The 17,790-nt window shown below is 40.5% G+C and overlaps 1 protein-coding gene across 4 annotated transcripts in view; it reads left to right on the top strand.

The window, feature by feature from the left end:
* The window catches only part of SLC23A2 (solute carrier family 23 member 2), a 138,984-nt gene that overhangs the window by 101,562 nt on the left and 19,632 nt on the right, over positions 1 to 17,790 (top strand). For 3 of the 4 annotated variants that reach the window (XM_081560773.1, XM_081560771.1, XM_081560772.1), the window contains exons 6-10: positions 627 to 715; positions 1,729 to 1,799; positions 2,772 to 2,953; positions 15,356 to 15,476; positions 16,138 to 16,294. In XM_081560773.1, coding sequence (XP_081416899.1) covers positions 627 to 715; positions 1,729 to 1,799; positions 2,772 to 2,953; positions 15,356 to 15,476; positions 16,138 to 16,294 — 620 coding nt within the window. Of the gene's footprint in view, positions 1 to 626; positions 716 to 1,728; positions 1,815 to 2,771; positions 2,954 to 15,355; positions 15,477 to 16,137; positions 16,295 to 17,790 lie in introns of all 4 variants that reach the window. The other variant, XM_081560770.1, reaches the window with a different exon arrangement.

Below are 17,790 nucleotides of genomic sequence, written 5' to 3'. Positions count from 1 at the left end.
CCTTTAGAAATAAGGGTACAGATGCTTTTTTGAGTATTTTTTATGATTAAGCAGAATATTTTATCTACTGTTGATTTGTAACTTACAGTTTTCCTTTTTCTCAGTAGATAGATAACTAATGTAATCTTAATGCTTATCCCCAGTGATTTATGGCAGTTTTTGACTTACAAAATGGAACGACAGGGGGAGATAAGTTTTTCTCCCTTGATAACCAATAAGAATTTGAAAGGGAGGAGGATGGTAAAATAGAAGAGGTACGTTGATGTTTAATAAGGAGCTCACAAGCTCAGCAGGACAGAGACACCCAAATGCCTGCATTCCCCCCATCAAGGGAAAAGGTGGTAATGTCAGGGGCTGGTGTTGGGGTGCTGTCACTGACTACAGAGCTCCTCCATAACCTACCTTGGGGCTCTCTGGGGAGAGAGCATTAGGAGGGGAGAACGGAGAAGCCAGCGTCCCTGGCTGCATGGCCGAGGATATCTTTGCAGACTGGGGCTTTTTTCCAGGTGTGCCTGCATTTACTCATGTGCTGTTTGTCTATGGAAAAGACTGTTAAGCTGTCAAATAGTGAACTACCTCGGTAGTTCCTGATGCCGTGATCATGGTTTTGGTCTCGTTTCTTTTAGGTTACCCCTGTTTCAGGCCAGTGCTTTTGCATTTCTGGCCCCTGCTCGAGCCATCCTGTCTTTAGATAAATGGAAATGTAACACCACAGGTAACTGCAGTTATTTCCACATATGTCATTGGGGTCCTTTAATGCAGGTGATAGAAGGGAGGCCTGGATGTGCTGCCCCCAGCAGTGTTAAATCCTTTCTGGAATCAGGCACAGAACACACAACCAACAAAACAGCTTAGAATACTCCAATCTGTGGATCGTGTTTCTGTCTCTCTCTCTATCCACTCATTCATCCCTACCCCCAGAGCAAGTAAGGACCAGTAAAGGACCTCATTTCTCTGTGCTAATGAAATTGATAAATATGGAAACAGAATAGAAAAATGTTTGTGCTGTTTTTCTGCCTCTTCCTTTCAGTGGGTTTTATGAACCACCAGTAGTCACTCTCTTTGCTGCATTAGCATCCTTTCTCTGAAACATCTCTGCTTTTTAAGGATCTGGCTGCTTTGGTTTTCTGCAAATGACTTTCATTCCCCCTCCTATCCTCCTCATAGTGATGGCAAAGATCCTTAAATAACCCAGTAAGTTCAGGAAGAGATCAGATAGAGGATTTGAGGAAAGCAGACAACCCGTTGTACTCTCAAAATACTGTTAAATTTTTAGGTTCTAGGAGCGGAATTTTATGGCCCTTATTTCCTTCCTTGCTCCTAGGAGTTACTTTGTGACCACTGATTTGATTTAGGAACAGAAAAAGGGCCTCGGTTTTATCTAGGTTTTTAAAACCTCAGGCAACCTTGCTATTGGTCATTTCAATGAGCTGCTTGCAAAGGTTGGTCTTTGTATGAGACGGGGACTAGCAGTGTGTATCAGCAGTTCAGTCAGCTTCTGAGAAGCCAGGAGCTCTCGTTGGTGAATAAATTTGGTTATATTAGCGATAGGGAATCCACCTTTCAGTATGATATGCTGTACTGTTGTAACTTGAATTTTAGGGTTGGGTATTTATACAGATACACTTAGAACAGGGAGGAAATTCTTCTTAAAGAGTAAAATGAATATGCCCCGTCAATCATCAGTGTCACTCCAAGAAAAATTTTGTCTTTGTTTTTGTTTTCAAGATGTTTCGGTTGCCAATGGAACGACAGAGCTGTTACACACAGAACACATCTGGTATCCCCGAATACGTGAGGTAAATGATGAGATTGTCTACTTATGGCTTGTTTGTATTTCTTCTCATTTCCAGTGTTGGTGGTGCCCAGTATATTGCAGTTGCTTACACTAAGCTCTTTTTATTTTTTTCAGCTACTGATATGTTCATTTGTGTTGTGAAATTCAATTTAAATGACATCGCTATAAAATAAAGCATGTAGAAATGCTTTGTGCCACCAGACAGTATTGTTTCTTTCCCTCTTTTCTGTCCTTCTTTCTCTTCCTCCTCTCCTATGCTGCCACAGAGCTGTCTGCTTACACCCTCCAGGATAACCAGCCGAGGGGCATGGCTCCCTTTGGAGGGAACCGCAGAGTTGATAGGTTGCAAAACTATTTATTCTGGCCTCAGTGTTTGCCTGTGTTGGTTGAAGGAATTAAAGCCATTTGTCTGCTTCAGTGCACTTGAATAAAATAGGGTATTCGAGTCCTTACATACAAAGAATGACTGACATTTTATCCAGATCTTCCAAAACCTATAAAACTATTCACCATTAGTTCAGAATTAACACAGATATGACCATTCTGTACAATAGAAATATTCCTTTAGAATTTTTGTCAGTAACACTACCTTTTAAATGTCCTGCAGGAGCTCACTTCTTAAAGTCAAGAATCTTTGTACTGCATTGTACCTTTGAGGCTTGTTTTGAATGTTGTGTCTTAAATGAGAATGATAAATTACATCTGTCTCAGTCAGTAGAATAGGCAAGCTGATTTTGTGTCCAGTGCCCATTTCGGTAATACTCTTACATTAGTCAGGTCATATTCAGGTTTGCTAGGTCCCAGTCAAACCCACTGGTATCTTTAGGGTTTCCCAGGAATTTCTCAGCTATGTCATGCCTATTTTATAATAAATTGATGCCTTACAGAATTATCAGTTGTGGTTGCAGGTGACATTTAGAGTGTGTGATTTATAAGCAGCTTGCTCTTATGTCTGTGTGCTCTCTTGCTCCAGATCCAGGGAGCCATCATCATGTCCTCATTGATAGAAGTGGTCATCGGCCTCCTAGGCCTGCCTGGGGCTCTGCTGAAATACATCGGGCCCCTGACCATCACACCCACGGTGGCCCTCATTGGCCTCTCTGGTTTCCAGGCAGCAGGAGAGAGAGCAGGGAAGCACTGGGGCATCGCCATGCTGTAAGTGTTCAAGGCCACTCAGGAGTGGACAGTAAAAAATCTCCCTTCTTCCCACCACTGAGGGACAGCTTCTTTGAATGTTTTGAACATTTAGACAGACTTTAGGAGATATGTAAGATTAGTTTGATAGTTCAAACTTTATTTGTTTTGTGCCAGGGAATTATTAAAGTGCCATGCAGTCAAGGTATTCTAAAGATTGGGAGAGTTGTAAGGTTTTAAACTTTGAGAAGGGAGTAAGATGGTGGTGCCATTAACTCTTGACTTTTGGGGTCATGCCAAGTCTCATACATGGAAATTGAAATACCAAGAAGCTGAATCCTTTAAATGAGACTCAAAAATACTTCCAGACTGGCGGGAGACAGAGCTGCAGCCTGCAGTGTGTTGGCATCAAGGGTGATGTGGCTCTCAGGTCAGACAGCTCTGCACACCTGTCACAAAGCTGTCATTTCTGCCAGAGTCCTGCTGGTCAGTGCCAGTCCTTTTGCACAGTACTTGAAGTGAATTAAATATGTCACTTACCCCTTTTTTCAGTAATGTCAGTCAAGACATTCAGAACTTTGTAAGATTGATTATTAGAGCCACAGCTTTCTGTGTACCACAGATAGAACCCACAGTCTCTGCATATCTCTGTAGAGCATATGTAAGAGTTGACCACATCATAGGAAATGATTCTAAGGCTAGAATTTTAGCAATCAGTCAGATTTCTTAAAAAATTAGGTAACGCAAGAGGATTTCTAATTATTTTTGTTTTGTGAAAACTTCTGTAATTATTCAATGAAAAACAGTATTTATTGAGCCTACATATCATGCTTTACATAACGCTGGTTGTATATATTATAAATTAAGGTAGGTACCAGTGTTATCCCTGTTTAACAAGTAAAGGAATCCAGGGACAAAGATGCAAAGTTAGTTTTTCAGGGTCACACAGTTAGCCAGGGTGCTTTTCAAAACCCAAATAGTCTGACTTGAACTTAACCCGTAGCACTTAATTCTGCCTCTCTGTGTTAGAATGTGGTTTACAAATGAAGTGAATCCTTACGTAATTGTAATCCATATATCATTATAAATTAAAGTATAAGAAAATACCCAGTGTTGTTCTTAGTTTTCTCATTTCACCAAAGGTTGTCATATTTCCATATCAGGATGGGTGTGTTGAAGGCACGTGAGAATGCTCACTCAGTGAAATGTAGTAAGTTCCAAAAAGGAGAAATTGTGTTTACTGTCTTGCTGTAAACTTTAGGAACCAATAACAAAAGAATGAATAAAACCCCCAAACCACTTAGAAGCAAGAGAACACCATTATAAATAGCTCAGAAAAGAACTCCAAACTTTACAATTGCCGACAATTTAGAAAATGATGATAACAGCACTAGTCACACTTATTGAACAGTCAGTTCTCAAGAAGAGTCAAATAAAAATAAAGTACTTGAAGAGCTTATCTTCAGAAATGAGAAAAACAGGATGAAAAATGAGCGCAGTGAAAGCAGGGGAAAACATTGGTAGATATACAAAAAATATGCTAGCAAAGTAATACTTAAGATCCTTCAACCTAGTCTTTAATGGTATGTGAACCGAGAACTTCCAGATGTACAAGCTGGATTTAGAAAAGGCAGAGGAACCAGAGATCAAATTGTCAACATCCATTGGATCATAGGAAAAGCTAGAGAATTCCAGAAAATATCTGCTTCATTGACTACGTTAAAGTCTTTGACTGTGTAGATCACAACAAACTATGGAAAATTCTTAAAGAGATAGAAATACCAGACCTCCTTACCTGCTACCTGCCTCCTGCGCAACCTGTATGCAGATCAAGAAGCAACAGTTAGAACTGGACATGGAAAAACGGACTGGTTCAAAATTGGGAAAGGAGTACGTCAAGGCTTATTTAAAAGCACCCCGCTTTTTAAAAAGCAGAGATGTTACTTTGCCTACAAAGGTCTGTATAGGCAAAACTATGGTTTTTCCAGTAGGTGTGTACAGATGTGGGAGCTGGACATAAGCTGAGTGCTGAAGAATTGATGTTTTTGAACTATGGTGCTGGAGAAGACTCTTGAGAGTCCCTTGGATTGCAAGGAGATCAAACCAGTCAATCCTAAAGGAAATCAACCCTGAATATTATTTGGAAGGACTGATGCTGAATTTGAAGATCCAATACTTTGGTCACCTGATAAGAAGAGCCAACTTATTGGAAAAGGCCCTGATGCTGGGAAAGATTGAAGGCAGGAAAAGGGGATGACAGAGGATGAGATGGTTGGATGGCATCATCAACTCAGTGGACATGAGTTTGAGTAACTCTGGGAGATGGTGAGGGACAGGGAGGCCTGGCATTCTGCAATCCATGAAGTCGCAAAGAGTCGGACACAACTGAACAACAAAATAAAAAATAGGAAACAAATAGAAGTGATGCGTGCCAAAGCTGGTTTTTTGGAGAATGGAAAACATATAGACAGACTTCTGGCAGGGCTAATTAAGGTGAGAAGGGAATACACACACAAAGCAGTGATAAAACTTAGCTCCAGGGAGGATGAGTTAGATCTGTGTTCCTGCCCCTAAGTTTAAATATATATGTGTGTGTGTGTGTGTGTGTGTGTATTAATAGGTGGTTTTCCAGCTGTTTTTTTGGTAAATAATCAAAACTGACCCCTTCCCCCCCAGACCTCTGGATGTTGGGGCTCCTCAGAATTTGGTCCTGGGCCTCCTTCTGTCTCCATTCTCTTCCTCTGGGGTATCTCATCGAGTTCATGGCATCAGCAGATACGCATTATGCTGGTGGGCTCCACATGAACCTGTAACCTGGACCTCTAAACTCAGACTTTCAGATCGAACCCCTGACTTGCCCTGTCCATTTGCTGTTGCACAAGACACCTCAAACTTTAAAGGAAGAAAACTCCAAACTTTTGACTCCCTCCTTGCCCGTAAACCAGTTCCTTCTGTGGTCGTCCTCACAGTAGCACAGGCACAGGTGCAGTAGTAGCACAGGTACTTAAGCCAGAAGCCCTGCAGTGATCCTTTGTTCTTCACTTCCTCATTCACCATGCACAACCCATCATTCTCTCCTACCTCCAGAAAAAAATCCCAATTCTATCCTTGGTCATCATTGCCACAACACTCAGCCATCACTTCCAAGCTGGTCTCCGGTTTATTTTTTTCTCCCTTCCTGTGTATTGTCACTCCTGTAAAATGCTTGGTCATTATCTCTTCAAGACTTTCTCTTCTGTCTCCAGTTCTTGCTGGATTCTAGAACCTTTTAGGTCTTCTTGTCATCACGATGTCTGAAACCTTGCCTGCTGCTCTTTGGTGGTCTGTTTACATCTCAGGCTTGGCACTCCGGGCTGTTTTACTTTGTAATCTTGGGTGTTCATGGGAAATGATGTTGAATTATTTCACAGATGCTCCCCCTCCCTTCCATCCCTGCTTGTCTCTCTTTTGGGAACTTCTAGGGTGTTGGTCCTCCCCAAGTTGTCCTCTTTCTTTCCTCTTTTCTCTTTCATCTATTTGTTTTTTTCCTCTGTTCATATGAATTTTCTTCAGCTTTATCTGTGACTCCTTCTCTTGAGTCTTTTTTTATTTCTGCTGTCCTGTTTTTTATTTTCAAGAGCTCTTCTTTTGTGCTTGGATGTCAGCTCTGTGAGGGCAGGACCTCAGCTCTATACTAATCACCATGGCACTGCCAGCACCCGGCTCACTGTCTGCCCCAGAGCAGGGATGTTCAGTAAGAGCATTGTTAGGGGAAGAGCAAGTTAGGGGAGGGGCGGGAGGTGTGACCACACCTTTGACCGTTGGAAGAAAAGTCAAGGATGTTGTAGAAGGACTTTATTCCTAAAGGATGTGCTCTACTGGTTAGGCATTGAGTATATCACATCTCCAAGGAAGAGAGAATTCCTCTACTATTTAAACTGTACTGGAGCTTTGCAAAAGAAGGGAAACTTCACAGTTTTATCTTAATGGCAAATCCTGACAGAGCTAATGCAGAAGGTAGAGCCTGGACCAACTTTTTCCTTCCTAGGGTTGTATAAAACCCTAAGGAAATATGTTCAGGTAGTAATATCTAAAGCTCAATGTCTTAAAAGGCTCGATACAGTCTCTAAGATGCAAGTGTGTAGAAAACTTACAGAAAAGGGCCTTACTATACAGCTCTGCACATAATTTTTTAAGTGCTGCATCTATAAACATATCTGAAAAGAATGTTCCTTGGAACATGGTTTGGGAAAATGCTGCTACAGATAATACAGTAAAAGAACAATGTATGTATCATTTCAGAAACTCAAGGATGATTAAATATTAGAAAAGTTACTTTTATTAAAATCCACTATGGTTTTTTATTTAAAAACCATGGTGATGATTTTTAAAAATTGATCAATGTATGTTCCGACTGCAAACTGTTAGCAGTGATAAATATGATTTTTAAGTGCCCCATACACCTTACTTGCCTCCTGAGAAACCCGTATGCAGGTCAAGAAGCAACTTTTAAAACCGGACATGGAACAATGGATTGGTTCAAAATTGGGAAAGAAATACGTCAAGGCTGCAAATTGTCACTCTGCTTATTTAACTTATATGCAGAATACATCATTCAAAATGCTGGGCTGGATGACTCACAAGCTGTGATCAAGATTGCGAGAGAAATACCAGCAACCTCAGATATGCAGATGATACCACTCTACTGGCAGAAAGGGAAGAGAAACTAAAGAGCCTCTTGATGAGAGTAAAAGAGAGTGAAAAAGCAGACTTAAAACTCAACATTCAGTAAATTAAGATCATGGCATGTGATGCCATCACTTCATGGCAAATAGATGGGGGGAAAAGTGGAAGCAGTGACAGATTTTATTTTCTTGGGCTCCAGTATCACTGTGGATAATGACTGCAGCCATGAAATTAAAAGACGCTTGCTGCGTGGAAGAAAAGCTATAATGAACTTAGATGGCGGATTAAAAAGCAGAGACATCATTTTGCTGATAGAGGTCTGTATAGTCAAATCTGTGGTTTTTCCAGTGGTCATGTGCAGATGTGAGAGTTGGACCATAGAGAAGGCTGAGTGCTGAAGAATTGATGCTTTTGAACTGTGGTGCTGGAGAAGACTTTTGAGAGCCTCTTGAACAGCAAGGAGATCAAACCAGACAATCCTAAAGGAAATCAACCCTGAATATTCATTGGAAGGGCTGAAGCTGAAGATAAAGCTCCAATACTTTGGCCATCTGATGCGAAGAACTGACTCATTGGAAAAGACTCATACTGGGAAAGATGGAGGGCAGAAGAAGAGGGTGACAGAGGATGAAATATTTGGATGGCATCATCAACTCAATGGACATGAGTTTGAGCAAACTCTGGCAGATACTGAAGGACAGGGAAACCTTGTGTGCTGCAGTCCATGGGTTTGCAGAGAGTTGGACACAACTTAGTGACTAAACAACATACATTAATGGTGAAAGACTTATATTAGACTGCCTGTTGAAATCAGAAACTGAGATAAGAATGTTTATTATCAGAATCATTTAAAGTTCTGAATGTACTAGCCAATAAATAAGACAAAATAATATGGATCAATGCAGGAATAGGGAAAAGGGCGTGATGACTTGCCCTTAACAATAATTAAAATACATTCTAGGAATTAATACTGTGATCTGGGACAGGGTAGACATTGATACAGTAGAACAGAAAGGATAGAAACATAACCAATAAAAAAATTAATACTTAGTATATGATGTTTGAAATCAGTGGAGAATGAACTGTATAGAAAATAATTATTTGGAAAAAAGATTTCTGATTTATATCAAATTACATTTCAGATGAATTAAACACATAAATGTGGAAAATAAAACCACAAAAGTTCTATAAGGAAACCTATATTAAATAGGTTAGATAAGGCAGATAGGAAAAGAGAAAGATTGATTTTACCACTGATTAATTTAAAGCTCATATCAAAAACCATTGAAACTAAATTTTAAGTGTATCTGAGAAAATACAGCAAACTCCATAAGAAAGGCTAATGTTCCCAATTCATAGAATTTCACCAGTTAATTTAAAGGAGAGAGAGTCCTGGTAGAGTAATGAATAAAGGATGTAGTATGAACAACCACTTAACAAAAAAATAATAATACAAATAACCAATTAGTGTTTAAAAAGGGCTACCTTCACTTGTTATCATTATGCATATTCACATGGAAGGGGACCCTTTAGCAGTAGGTGTATTGGTGATGGGTCATTGTGGTGTCCTAAGTCAACCAATAGATGTGACCTTTACAGACAGACTGTCTCTAAAGAAAGAGTCAGTGTGGTGAACCAGTATCTGCCATTTCTAACACTGTACATAAATTCTGAGTAGGAACTGTGTTTTTCCTGAAAATATTTTTCCGTTTACTTTTCTTATGGATAACTTAAAACCTATTCAAAAATAGAATAGTTTAATAAATTGCCATGTACCATCACTAAACATTCCAGAAAAGTCTCATTTTACCTATATCCCCAAATTCATTGAGATTCTTGGCATTTGGAGTTTAAACAGAGAAATCTAAAGTAAAATAATAGCCCCTCCCACACACCCCACCCCTCAAAAAAATCTTCTCTTGAATAACTAACAATAATGTAGTGTTTATCCTTCCATATTTTGCATTATTGCTGTAGAAATACAAATGTGCACATATACAGCTTTATCATTATTTTATAATTTTTCGCCTCAATAATTTGTTGGGGTCACCTTCCCAAGACAGTCTGTTTAGATCTGTTTCACTTTTTGTACAACTGCACAATGCTAAGTAGTATCAAATAGTCTATATTAAACTACTTTCAGGTGATGCAACTGTAAAGAATCCACCTGCCAATGTAGGCGATGCAGGTTTGATCCCTGGGTCAGGAAGATCCCCTGGAGGAAGAAATGGCAACCCGCTCCAGTATTCCTGCCTGGGAAATCCCATGGACAGAGGAACCTGACGGGCTATATAGTCCATGGGGTCACAGAGTCAGACATGACTGAGTGCGTGCACGCATGCACACACGCAAACCATTTCCCAGTTGATACACAAGCATGTTATTTAAAATATTTTCTGTTGCAAACAATGCTGAAATACCTATTTTCATGTTAAAGAATGAGTATTCAAATAAATGATGATAGTGTTTTTAAATTTATGAAATTAGTAGGGATTTAAAAGTATAAAGGGCTTCCCTGATAGCTCAGTTGGTAAAGAATCCACCTGCAATGCAGGAGATGCCAGTTTGATTCCTGGGTTGGGAAGATCCCCTGGAGAAGGGATAGGCTACCCACTCCAGTATTCTTGGGCTTCCCCTGTGGCTCAGATGGTAAAGAATCTGTCTGCAATGCTGGAGACCTGGGTTTGATCCCTGAGTTGGGAAGCCCCCCTGGAGAAGGGAATGGCTACCCACTCCAGTATTCTGGCCTGGAGAATTCCATGGACTGTATAATCCATGGGGTCACAAAGAGTCGGACATGACTGAGCAGTTTTCACTTTCACTTAAAAGTATAAAACCCCCTGCTACAGTGAGTAGCAAATGGACATTTTTTTTAATTTATTTCACAGAAGTGTAGTTTACTTACAGTTTTGTGTTAATTTCTAATGTATAGCAGTGATTCAGTTATACATATACACACACACATTGTTTTTCATTATGGTGTATCACAGGATATTGAATATAGTTTCCTGTGCTATACAGTAGGACCTTGTTTTTTCATTTGGTTTTGGTTTTTTCTGGCCAGACCTCACAGCATATGGGATCTTAGTTCCCCAGCCAGGGATTGAACACATGTACCCTGCAGTAGAAGCATGGAGTCTTAACCGTTAGACTGCTAAGGAAGTCCTAGGACCTTGTTGTTTATCCATTCTATATATAATATTTTGCATCTGCTAATCTGCAAATACCAATCCATCCCTCCCTTACACCGCCTTGACAACTACAAATCTATTCTGTATGTCTGTGAAACTGTTTTATAGATAAGTTCATTTGTGTCATATTTTAGGTTCCAGATGTAAGTGATAATGGTATTTGTCTTTCTCCTGACTTATTTTACTTAGTATGATAATCTCTAGATCCATCCATGTTGCTGTGAATGGCATCATTTCATTCTTTTTGATGGCTAAGTAGTATTCTATTATATATATATATATATATATATACACACACACACATATACCTTAAAACAAAGGTGTATATATATATATATACCTTAAAACAAAGGTGTATATATATATATACCTTAAAACAAAGGTGTATATATATATACACCTTAAAACAAAGGTGTATATATATATACACCTTAAAACAAAGGTGTGTATATATATATATATATGTATATATATACACACCTTAAAACAAAGGTATATATATATATATGTGTGTGTGTATGTATCACATCATGTTTTTTTAGTATAGGTTATTTTAATTTTGGGCTTCCCTTGTAGCTTACACGGTAAAGAGTCTGCCTACAATGCAGGAGATTTGAGTTCTATCCCTGGGTCAGGAAGAGCCCCTGGAGAAGGAAATGGCAAACCACTCCAGTATTATTGCCTGGAGAATCCCATGGACAGAGGAGCCTGGCAGGCTACAGTCCATGGGGTCGCAAAGAGTCAGACACGACTGAGCGACTTGCACTCGATTTTAATTTTAATTGAAATCTAGTTGATTAGTTTTTGTACCACATCTTCTTTGTCCATTCACCTGTTAATGGACATTTAAGTTGTTTCCATTTCTTGGCTATTATAAATAGTGCTGCAGTGAACATTGGGGTGCACGTATCTTTTTAAATTTCTCCAGATATATGTTCATGAGTGGGATTGCAGGATCATATAGCAACACTTATTTTTAGTTTTTTGGGGAACCTCTATACTGTTTTCTGTAGTGACTGTGCCAATTTACATTCTCACCAACAGTGTAGAGGGCTCTCCACACCCTCTCCAGCATTTGTAGACCTTTTTTGGTCTGACCTTCAGATATATTATTTGTGGACTTCTTAACGATGGCCATTCTGACCAGTGTGAGGTAATACCTCGTTATAGTTTTGCTTTGCATTGCTCTAATAACTAGTGATGTTGAGTATCTTTTCATGTGCCTGTTGGTCATCTGTATATGTTCTTTGGAGAAATGTCTCTTTAGGCCTTCTGCCCATTTTTCAGTTGGGTTGTTTTTTTGTTGTTGAGATATATGAGCTGTTTGTATATTTTGGAAATTAAGCCTTTGTTGGTCACATTAGCGAATGGACATTCTTGGTCTCTGGATGTGATTGTAAATTCACCCAACCTTTCTGTATGTATTTAATATTTAGCAATTTGTATCAAAACACTTTTCAGTAAGGTATTCACTGTTTGACAGATCTGTTCTAGTCCTGGGAACTTGTCATAAGCAGATATTCACACTGGTGCCAGGGAAAGATGATCCATTGCAGTTGTTTATGTTGCTCCCAATGTCATACTTTAGGGGACATGTTTAAATAAGATGTGGTGTGGTACAGCCACTAGATAGAATGCTAAGCAGCCACTAAGGTGCTGGTGGAGGTTGCCATCTCTTGAGGTCAGGCCATTAACTGGGGCTGCAGGCTAGTTGGGAAGCAGCATGTAAAATATGATGGATTCCTCTTTGGGCTAGTTGATGACCTGTTTGTGCTCTTAAGGGCAAGGATGACCTCAGATAGTCCTGTCTCCCTTTCTAATCCCAGTGCCTGGGACCCAATAACATGCTCTAAAAGCCCTGGGATTCAGTAGACCAGAGTGCTGCATGCTTGTCATCCAATGTGAGATGATGAGCAGTCTTCAAGATTTTGTGTCTTTCTTTTCGCTTATCTACCTTTTATAGTTTTTCTACATTTTAGTATGTATTGCTTGCATAATATAGGTAAAGTTAAAACAAAGGTAGACAAATAAGCAAAATGTCACATGAGATGGAAATCCTGGTATGGTGGACAGAACTGTGGCCTGAACATCAAGGCTCAGATCCTGTCTCTTCTATGCTGGGCCAAGTCTTGTGAACTCTGACACAGCATCCAGTGCTGAGCCTCTGCTCTTGCCTCTCTGCAATGGGGCTGCCTGCCCTACCTATTCCCACAGGTGTATTTGAGGATTAAAATTAAAGCAGAAGAATAGTGTTCATCTGCCCGGTTCACTTACTCAATTCCAGTTGCCAGAGTTGAACCTGAAGTCTGGGTGTCCTTTCTTGGACTCTGTTATGTGTCCCCTTTCCCTTTTTAAATGTGCTTTGAAAAGTGAACACCGTAACTGTCAGATGTAACTGTCAGGCAAGATGTCAGCTGCACTAATGAGAACAGTAATAACAGATACCAGGCTTTTTGGATCGTAGTGTATAATTGGAAGTAAATCAGTAACATTTTTTAAGATGTGAAAAATTTATGTTGATTTAAGTTTAAAATACACCTCTTTTAGTATCCTTCGTTGTCATACTGGTTTTTGTTAAACATCACTATTCGTGGGGGAGTTGGAATAACTTGGGCACCACGTATGTTTCATCCTTGAACTGGTACTGAGCTGATGACTTTGTGGTGGCACCAGGTCAGTGAAGTGCCTGCATAGGTGAGGAAATGGTAGAGTGGCAGCCAGCTGCAATCCACACCTCATTTGGAGTGTGACTGTGAAGCGGTACTTGACTAGCTGTCAATGGAACTGATAATTCCATTTCAGCAATTAGAACTGTTCCCAGGAACAATTAAGCTTAACTTTGAGAATCCTCTCTTCCTGTCAACTCTACCTTAGGTTATAAGAGAAAGGATGAGTCCCTACAGGTGATGAGACATATGGTATACCTTCATTATTTCAATATGGGAAGCTATCCCACACCTGCCACACATGGGGCACCAGACACATGAGGATGTGTGGGGGTCACCGGACCACCAGCTTCCTGCAGCATTCAGCATAGCTGGATCAAGAGTGTAGGACTTGTTATAGGGAAACTTTTGAGTCCTCCCAGACATCCCTCCCCTCACAAAGAGGCAGCATAGTTCAGAGCCCAGGCTGTAGAGCTAGACCCCTGGCCAACATAGCTGCATGATCTTGGACTGCTGGCTTTGTCTCTCTGTAAAGTGGATGATTATAGAAGCTACTGTGGAAGGGTAGGCTAATGGGCGGGAAGACCAGTGCATAATGTCTTGAGACAGAAATCTCAGGAATATTATTTGTATATGAATATATTGTATGGGCTTCCCGGGTAGCTCAGCTGGTAGAGAATCCACCTGCAATGCAGGAGACCCCAGTTCAATTCCTGGGTCAGGAAGTTCCCCTGGAGAAGGGATAACTAGCTACTCACTCCAGTATTCTTGGGCTTCCCTGGTGGCTCAGACAGTAAAGAATCCGCCTGCATTGCAGGAGACCTGGGTTCAATCCCTGGGTTGGGAAGATCCCCTGGAGGAGGGCATGGCAACCCACTCCAGTATTCATGCCTGGAGAATCCTCGTGGAGGGAGGAACAGGAACATTGCAGTCTACAGTCCATGGGGTCTCAGAGTCAGACACAACTGAGCGTCTAAGCACACATGCACATGTATATGTACATATATATATATATATATATAATTTTTAAAAATTTATTTTTGGCTGTGCTAGGTCTTTGTTGCTGCTTGGGCTTTTCTCTAGTTGTTGCAAGCAGGGGCTACTCTAGTTGCAATGCCTGGGCTTCTTATTGAGGTGGTTTCACTTGTGGCAGAGCACAGGCTTCAGTAGTTGAGGCTCCTGGGCTCTAGAGCACAGACAGGCTCAATAGTTGTGGCACATGGGTTTAGTTGCTTTGTTGCATGTGGGATCTTCCTGGATCAGGGATCGAACCCATATCTCCTGCGTTGGCAGGCAGAGTCTTTACCACTGAGCCACACTAGGGAAGGCCAGGAATATTATTAATATTGAATGCTATTGTATATAGCTTTCTTAAATATTTAAGTTTAGTTTTTGCTTTTTAAAAGTAAGTTATGTTCCTTCCAAGTAAATCAGAACATACAGAAAAACGGGGAATAAGCCAATCCTTGTGAGCCTTTGGATCCTGTCCTTCTTACCTATTTGCATTCATGCATATGTGTACACATGCACTCTTGTGTGGTAGTTGCTTGTTTTTTAGTTAATTCATAGTTGTAATTTTACTATGCAGTGTGTATCTGGAATCTTGTCTTTTTCCTCACATAGCATGAACTTTTCCTATCAGTATGTACATTCTTTGGTTTATCTTCATCTATTAAGGAATATTTAGCTGAAGCATTTACATGACAATCTCATTTCCATATCTAGAAATGTTATCTAAAAATGGAATTTCCAAAAGACATTTCCCAAATAATAGAGGAATAGCAGCTTTCTAGAGAAATGAATTGAACACATGTGGTCAATTTTGTCATTGAAACTTTGAGTATTATTTTTAAGATAGATGTAACAGCCTTTAACCTAGTTCATTTTCTTTCTCTCCTCAGGACTATTTTCCTAGTATTACTGTTTTCTCAGTATGCCAGAAATGTTAAATTTCCTCTCCCAATTTACAAATCCAAGAAAGGATGGACTGCATATAAGTTACAGCTTTTCAAAATGTTCCCTGTGAGTAATTACCTTTTTTTTTTGAGACAGTATTGCATTTAGTTCATATGTAAAATGTTTATAATGAGAAGAGAGAGGGGTTTAAGCAGACTGTCCTGAGGGACCATGTCTGTGTGATGATATCAGAGTACTAATGACCACCCAAATCATCATGGACCTAAATTTTAGAAGTGGTAGAAGTTTCCAGTCCTGGAGTCCTTTTCAGTTCAGTTGCTCAGTTGTATCTGACTCTTTGCAACCCCATGGACTGCAGCACGCCAGGCTTCCCTGTCCATCAACTTCCAGAGCTTGCTCAAACTCATGTCCATCAAGTTGGTGATGCCATCCAAGAGTCCATGGAGTCTTTTTAACAGTACATAAGAGGACATCGATCCTCCTTGGAAGTGAGGGAGATCGGACTCCACGTGGCCTTTTCAGGCCCGTTGTCCATTATTCTTATTTTACTAGCCAGTTTCAAACTAAATAACTTTACTGTATGAAACTGCTCTCTCTAAATGTGATTCCATTCAAGGAATAGGTTTTACGCAGATCCTTTATGTGTTTTTTTCTGCAAAGTACTGCTGGGCTCTGAGATATAATAATCCCACTGCAGGAAGGCATGTTTTGCTAGCAACCGCGACTTCTGTTGGCCTGACAGAGCTTTTTCCTTTGACCACTTCAGATCATCCTGGCCATCCTTGTGTCCTGGCTACTCTGCTTCATCTTCACAGTGACAGATGTCTTCCCTCCTGACAGCACGAAGTATGGCTTCTATGCTCGAACTGATGCCAGGCAGGGTGTGCTTCTGGTAGCCCCGTGGTTTAAGGTCCCATACCCATGTAAGTATTCTGGTGGCCAAGAGTGGTCAGGAGCCCACAAGGGTCCAACCTAGAGGAGTTGGGAGTTGGCAGGAAGCTCTGCAACACCAAAGGCCTTCTTTGTTACAGAGCATGCTCTGAAAGTCGTACCATTCTGGCCTTCAGAGGATTAGATAGCAGAGAAGGGAGGCAGGAGCCTCTGTCTCCAGAGGACCGTAGAGACTAACCAGTTCTCTTCTCAGTTGTACCAGTTGATTCTTTTGGTACCATTAGGACAAAATCCCAGGCTCAAGGAGCCTCTTGCAAGATTTGAGCTCTAGTGGCCAGGATTTGAGGTCAGCTGCCTAGAAAGGCAAGTATAGAGCTGCACAGTACCCAAACCACCAAAATGAACAGACTTGAGCAGGAGGGGCCTGAAGATTAGTAGACTACTCAAGCCTGGTGGAAGTGGTATAATCTTTCAATAGGTAGCAATGATCTTTTTTTTTTTAATTTGGTCACACCTGTCAGGTAAACTAATATTCACAAACAGACAATGGATCTTAAGTTATAATTTCATTGTTGGGTAACTCTTGGCCAGGTGGCAGGGGTGGATGATCCATCCCCAGCTGTGAGGTATCACTTGGATTCATGTGTAGCATTTTCTGGACCCCAGCCCCAGAAGTGTTTTGTGTGAACCCAGTGATTATTACATGCTTGTTGTAATGTGAAGACTCTGTTCCCAGCATTTAAAGTTTTGATTAGAATAAAGCCTGAGCTTAGTCAGATTGTGCCAGTTTACACCCCTGTCCAGTAGTCACATTTTCATATTTTCTGACAGTGAGGTAAAGCCAAAAATAATAAGATTAGGTCAAAGATAAATGTTCTAAGCATGTTAAATGATAGTGATTCTGGCAGTTGTTCCTCCTGGTCTTAACACATTTATAAACAGTGTAAAAAGTGTAGTCTTTCTAAAGCATTCTGAATCTCATCAGATTATATGGTATAAATATGTATTTATGTATACCTGGCCCCTCCATACAAGGTTCATAAACGTAATCTGAGATAAAATGAGATTAAAAGTCAGTTGATGAGGGACTCAGGAGAAGGCATGGGAGGGCAGGTAGGAGGAAGCCCCCACAGCACATATGGGTGGTCCTCTCTACCTGTCCATATGGCTCCCAAGATGAGCACAAATACTCACAGAAACACAGAGTGGGCTGTCCCGGAGAAGCAGCTGTGCGTGTGCTGAGAGATGAGAGACTCTGCTCAGGGACCATGGGGCCTGTGCACAGGGAGGCATAACTAAGTGGACAGGTCCTTAACATTATGATTGCAGAGGGTGCTCTCTGGTTTCTTTTCACAACAGCCCTTGAGTGCTACCAGCTCCTCTATTGCTAGAGCTTCCCTAGATAAAGAGCTACTTCCTGAGCCAGAAGGGTGTAGTCTTACGTATTTTCTAATCCAGAGATAAGTTTTCATGTATCTTAATCCAGAGACAAGTTTTTATATATCTAGACCAGTGGTTCTTAGTCTTT

Source organism: Giraffa tippelskirchi, chromosome 13 (genome assembly GCF_054371585.1).
Source record: "Giraffa tippelskirchi isolate mGirTip1 chromosome 13, T2T-mGirTip1v1.2.pri, whole genome shotgun sequence".
NCBI classification, from domain to species: domain Eukaryota; kingdom Metazoa; phylum Chordata; class Mammalia; order Artiodactyla; family Giraffidae; genus Giraffa; species Giraffa tippelskirchi.
The sequence above is the reverse complement of the archived record's forward strand: the minus strand, read 5'-3'. Positions and strand labels throughout refer to the sequence as shown.